The sequence below is a fragment of the Neovison vison genome, chromosome 1 (assembly GCF_020171115.1).
Source record: "Neovison vison isolate M4711 chromosome 1, ASM_NN_V1, whole genome shotgun sequence".
NCBI lineage: Eukaryota > Metazoa > Chordata > Mammalia > Carnivora > Mustelidae > Neogale > Neogale vison.
The window spans coordinates 112,177,145-112,183,664 of record NC_058091.1 but is presented as its reverse complement, the minus strand read 5'-3'; the positions used below and the strand labels follow the sequence as shown (position 1 = coordinate 112,183,664).

The following is a 6,520-nucleotide window of genomic DNA, read 5'->3' as shown; positions in this document are numbered from 1 at the left end:
TAATCAGAATAAGATTTTGATGTGACTTACCTATTTTGTTCCATAACGTATTAAACGAAAATTTTGTCTTAAAACAGTAAACACTTTATCTCAGATTTTGTGGGTCAGAAATGGGGGAGCCAGTGTGCCTCTGGCTTTAGATCTTGACGGAGGTTGCTGTCAAGCTCTTAGCTGGGGTTCCAGTCTCATATAGAGGCACAACTAAGGCTGAGGGGAATCTGCTTCCAAGCTTACTGGCAGGTTTTAATTCTTTGTGGGTTTTTGGGCTGGAGGCCTCTTTCAGTTCTTGCTATGTGGGCTTCTTCAAAGGTTATCTCACAATATGGCAGCTGGTTTTCCACAGAATGAATGAGAGAACAAGACTGCTAAAGTGGAAGCCATAGTGTTTTTGTAATCTCATTTCAAGTTTTGATGATGTATTTTCTCTTTTGATGTATTCTATTAAAAGTGAGTCAGTATATCCAACACATTCTTAAAAGGGAGGGGATTATACAAAGGGTGAATACCAGCAGATGCAGACCACTGAAGATCATTTTAGAGGCTGCCTACCACAGTGACCCACTCCATAGACATCAGTCAGCCTCATTCTCTCCACCACAGCGGGGACCCACTATCAGGTAGCCACGGTGGCATAGAGATGCATAAATTTTTAACATAGTCTTTTTCCCTGCCAAGACTAATTGGCTAGCATCGCTACTTGCAGTGAACAACCTGTCCTCTGATATAGGACTACACAGCCTGGGTGGCAGGTTTGATTACAACGGAATCCTACTATAATGAAGGAAGTAGCAACTTGTTGTAGAGGGACAATTATACTGTGTTTGGATTGGTTTCCTTGACTTATGCTTCTTTTTATACATTTTTTCTGTGGACTTACTGAATACCTTATAGTATGTATACCTTATATAGCATCCCACACAACATTGCTTCTCACCAAAGAACTCACATTCCTGTGAAAAATGTAGAGTATTGATGCCTGTGGCATTAACAAGCCTTATCATATATCCCACAAGCCCAGAAGCAACTAGTTAACCCTACCAAAACTTTACTTTTGGAACAAGGTGAGAAAATACACTTTGGGATGCTGTCCTGAAGGATTTGGCATATGCTCCTAGTGACTTAATGGTATTTTTGGTGATCAGCTCTTCTACAGACAGAATAACAGGATCCAAAGAGTACTAGAAGGACTAGTATCTTGTAAAATCTTGACACCCTATCCATATATTTTGCTTTCTATTGTGGGGAGAGACAATCTGCCAAGGGTCCTGCATTCCTGTATATTATTGCTCAAGGCTTATCCATCTCCTGAAACTGAGCAATTTCTGTAGTTAGTCATATAGGTAGGCATTTAAATACAGCATTACTACCATTTAACTGCTATTTCCCTTGAGGAAAAGAGACTGGCTTGTTTGCTGCTTGCTCAAAAAATGCGTGGTCCCTGGCCCTGGACTTTTCTCCCGTGATGCAACCCATTGTGTGTACAGGTGTCATCTGGCAATCACTGTGGGAATTGGGGCTCCAGGAACAAGTGCAAATATGCTGATGCTCTGGTTATTTTTCCATAATCATGTCTTTTATACCCGGGAGTCTCCTGTCAGCATCCATTTAACTATAGCAAGCAAGCCTACAAGTAGGATAAAATCTTAGACCCTTCACTGCTCTTGCCATCCATCTCCATGATTCCAGATTCTGTTGGTGCACCATTTTTTTGTAGCCAGAGTAGGGTATAAGGGGGATACAATTTTTTCTCTGCATTAGAGTTTGGGATTGTAACCTGGTCATTTTAGTTCATTCCTCTAGGTAAGGAGTTAGAAAAAATAGTTATGGCACTAGTTGGGGTGATTGGCCCTAATGACCATGGAAGAAAAGGGAGTAGGGAGAGGAGTCTGATGAGAGCTTGGGAAATCTTATCTCCTGGAATACCTCCTCCTAATACCATGCTGAATTATAAAAATTAAGCAAACATCTGCAACCATATATAGGCAAGACCACTCAAGTCTCAAATTCTTGGATCAAGCACTAGATAAAGACATTTCATCCACCAAGTTACTAGTTGAACACAAGGGAAACGGAATAAGTGGCAGTGGTGAGAAGTCATAACCATCTGGCCTCATGGCCAGTGGCAGAATGGAGGACTGTATTTAGCATAATTTTTTAAAAATTTAAATCAGAGGCCTTTGGGACAGACAAAGCATGCTGCTCCTCATACCCTCTCCTGGTTATTGTTTCAGTTCATCTCTAATAGGGTCCCAGACTTTGTATTTTTAACAAGCAATTCAGGTGATTCTCAGCAAGGAAGTTGGCAAAGCCCTGCTCTAGTTATATTTTCTTCCTCATTGGTATATACATATGCTTATATATTTAATAATATTCCTTTTCTTTCATATTTTATACTATTATTATATATAGGGGTTGTTGTGGTTAGGTGGCAGTATTGTCTATGGGTTACATACTATTGAGACAAGATCATTACACAATTAGAGGAGGAATGAACACCACATGGAGATTGTGGACTTGCAAGTGGATGAGGGATAATAGTATTATGTCAGTATAATGTAAATGTGTAAATATGGTGGAAGTGGTATAGGTAGATGTTGGAAAGAGACGAGACTACAGTGGATCTCTGATGTTTCTGTATTTGGTGTTCAGTCATCAAATCCATTTCGTGTGTTTGGTGGATCTGGTGAGAGAAATGGTCCTATCTTCTACTGTGGAGGCTGTAAAGGTCAGCCATATTGCTCTCTTTGATGCCTGACAGCCTCAGTGCTGGCACAAGAATAATCTTTGTCAGCTGGACATTCCCATCAGACTTTGAATATGGAGTGTTTGGAATCTAATTTTCAGAGGCACCACTAACAGTAGACATATACACAAGCTTCCAGTTCTTCTTGAGGTCAGAACTTGGCTATGATTTTGGTCATTTAGCTTCCCTTGGCTTCTGTCTGTTTTCCAAAGTTCATTCTCCAGCATTTCCAACAATTCTGTGAACTACCTAATTTTCTTCCATTAAATTATTTTTCTGCTTAACTTAATCATAATTGTTTTGTTGTTGTTGTTTTTAACAAGAATTCATATGGTTATATACTTTAATGAGATTCTCTAAAAGTCAATTATACTGTTTCAGACAATCACATCCCCTTTTCCTCAGAACCCCATTCCTGCAATCCGAATTTGAAGGTGAATAACATATGATAGTTTCCCTGGCAAATAAAAGTGAAATCTGGTAGATTTTAAACCATGATCATTGATATGCTTTTAAAAACTGTCAAAATAACCAACAACCAATCAACCAACTATGATTATAAGAACAATTTACCCTCAAATACAATTACATGATTATGAGTAAGACTGAATCCTCTGATAAACCTGGAAGATTATTCAAACTTAGAATAAGCATATTTCAAACTCAGGGCCAAGGTATGTGAAGATGAAAAATGTGTGTGGCAAAAATATGTGGTGGTTAATGCATATATTTACAGTTATTTTTCCAGTTATAATGCACTTGGTATATTATTGCTTAGTCAATTCATTAAATTTTCAAATACTTTTACAAAGTAAAGAATTATGGAGAGCCAATGAAATACCTTTTAACTACTTAATATATGCAAAAGACAAATTATAAAAATACAAAGGCTGTAAGTTAAATAATCATGCTGGTCTTACAATTAATTAACACAGTCTATCCAATTATAAATAAAAATATACCCCAACATTCTGAAAATAAGCAAGTGTTTTAGCTGTTCCTCTAGATAGTCATTTGTTCATTTATTAACATCAGAGGCAATAACACAATGTTAAAAATAAAACATGCATCAATTATACAACACATCCTTACAAAAACCTCTGTCCATCACAACTCGCAAATGCAAACAGACCTACCCACCCTTAGTGCATTATTATTTTCACAAGTAAAACAGGAAAGGAAAATAGTGAATTTAATGCTATTCAGCACCTTTAGTAAAGTCAAAAGACTTAACATCTCCATATATCAAAAACATTTGCATCTCTATCACCAAACATGTAAATATTTTGTTCCATTTTTAACACGAATTATTTTATTTACATTACTTTTTAGTTCAACAAATTTTAACAATATTTAAAAATTATCTAAATTCATAAAAGTATTTCATAAATTTCAACACTCAATTATTATGTACATACAAGAAAAATACATGAAAAAAGTTGAAGAAATGTAGTCAGAAAGTTGAAGCAACACTACTAAATGTAGCAAAATTCCAACTAAATCAAAGCAGAGGGCAAACATTCAAAAACTTCTGGATGCTGCTAACATGAACATGAAAAAGTTCCAGTAATAAAAGTCAATATGAGAAATAATGTTGAAATCACCATAGAAAATATATTTTAATATGCATGACATATGTTTAATAGCAACAGTAATAATGACTTTTATAGAAAACTTTCATAATGTTGTCATATATGAACTACCTGGTTTGACAGGGCTAGAGTTGATTTCAAAAAATATACTTTAGCAGCCATAATTTTATTTCCAGTTAAAACATAGTAAAATGTTAAAAGTAAAATTTATAATTAACTAAATAATACCCCAATACTAGAAAATTTAAAATCCCTTGCTATTCTTGCAATAAATGGCCTCTAATATGATGTGTCTGATGTAAGGATTCTGGAAAGCCAATAATAAACAATCAGATATACAGATGGGCTTAAAGTTTCACTGAAATACTTATGTAGCAAAATATATGAAAAAGTAATAGAAAAGTAAAAAGATAAAATTAAAAAAATATTGCACAGCCACATTACCTAGAAAGTAAAGTTGATGTTTAAAAAGCTCTAAACATGGATGATATAAATTATCTTCCATATAAAAAGGTATAAATATTTCTTAGAACTTAACCGCATCTACAGTTTAATATAATACATTGTTTCAATCATTGTTGAATGAGGTAATTATCAAGTCTCTAACAGTGTTTTTATCCTACTGGAAATATTTGAGGGCAGCAACCAGAAAGAATTTCTCTAAAAATATTTCTGAATCAAGAACAGCTATATGTGCAGCTCTCCCAATGAGTGAATCAGCTGTATTGGGCAATGCATTGATGACATTATATCGAACCAAATTACAGTCCTTGCTTTGCAGAACTGGGCGAAGCAAGTTGTGGATCATTTCTGAATAGATCTGTCCTATGGAACAAAGAGAAAATAGGAAAATTAGTTCAACATGAATAACTGAAAAAAAAAAATCTATGCCAACTTCCATATAACTAATGAAATTTAGTTATGTTATTCCTATTTAAAGCAGAAGAATGTCTTTTAAAAGGTTTTCTTTTTCTTGGACTACCATTTTTGAGACTGTTTTATAAAAAATATAAATAACCACATTATTTGGCCAAGTTAAAGTATCAAATTTATTGTAAATTCTTATTAATTTGATACTTTTAATCAAAGTAATCGATATAACAGAGCAAATAGTTTTATTCAGTATTAAGTCACTTATGACTTGTTAAATCATGATGATAATAAGGTAGCCATGCTAAGACATTCTGCCTTTTACACAATATGGAGAATGTTCAGTGATACTCTAACAGTATTGTACGGTGACAGATGGTAACTACACTTGTGATGAGTATAGTGTAATGTATAGAAAAGCTGAACCACTATCTTGTACACCTGAAAATAAGGTAACAATATGCCAACGATATTTTTTAAAAAAGACATTTTACCTTTTATAACTTTTAAAACTTGAACCTATAGCAAGTACTTTAAGAACGTTTATGTGGCATTCAACAGTATTCCACATATTTCTGCATTATTCTGAGAAAAAACAGCAACTTCCTACAGTCAGAAGAACAACGTGAGTTTGACTCAAAGATCAAACAAGATCTTTTTTTCAGTCCAAGGGTTTATTTAATATTGATTCTGCTTTTAATTCCAAAATTGTGCTTCTCTTTTCCTCTTTTTGGCTAATTCTTACAATGAATTTATTGAGGTCATTCACAGTATAAAAGATGAAGTTTAGATATACATAACGCACAAACTGTCTTATAAGGGGCAAAACAGTTTTTAATGCTTATGAACTGCTAATATTACCATAGATGAGCACTAACACATTCCATGAACCCGTGAGTTTTAGGGAGGAAAGTATTAAATTTCTGAGGAGAGGCAGAGTTTATTCCTGTGGAATCATGAAAAAGGAAAAGTAGAACATTCAGAGAAAGGAGAGAGAGGCATTTAAGAGAGACATTAACATCACATAGATTCATAGAAAACTTTTTACTCCCACCTCCTTCTCTTAATTTTCACTGTTATTCAAGCTGGATTTCTGGTTCCATGCTGTTTGAAAAATATTTTTACATATGAAGAAGTCCAAACCTGTCATTATTAGATTTCCCCTGTCCCCTACTGGCACAGAATCTCCGTTAAAACAAAGCACATTTCTCTAGTTTCTGTGACCCATCTGAAGGTTAAATCTCCTCTGAATTTTTCTCTAAGTCCCTTGCTAGAACAGAAGTTAAGGGGAAAAAAAGGTTATTCTAATGTCATA

At 34.7% G+C, this 6,520-nt stretch overlaps 1 protein-coding gene across 9 annotated transcripts in view; it reads right to left on the bottom strand.

Annotated features, from left to right (window-relative positions):
• Positions 1-3,731: 3,731 nt before the first annotated feature.
• Positions 3,732-6,520, bottom strand: part of FAM135A (family with sequence similarity 135 member A) — a 125,629-nt gene continuing 122,840 nt past the window's right edge. For all 9 annotated transcript variants that reach the window (XM_044253914.1, XM_044253921.1, XM_044253966.1 and 6 more), the window contains one exon: positions 3,732-5,160. In XM_044253914.1, the coding sequence (XP_044109849.1) occupies positions 4,955-5,160 (206 nt within the window). In that variant the 3' untranslated portion in view covers positions 3,732-4,954. The remainder of the gene's footprint in view (positions 5,161-6,520) is intronic.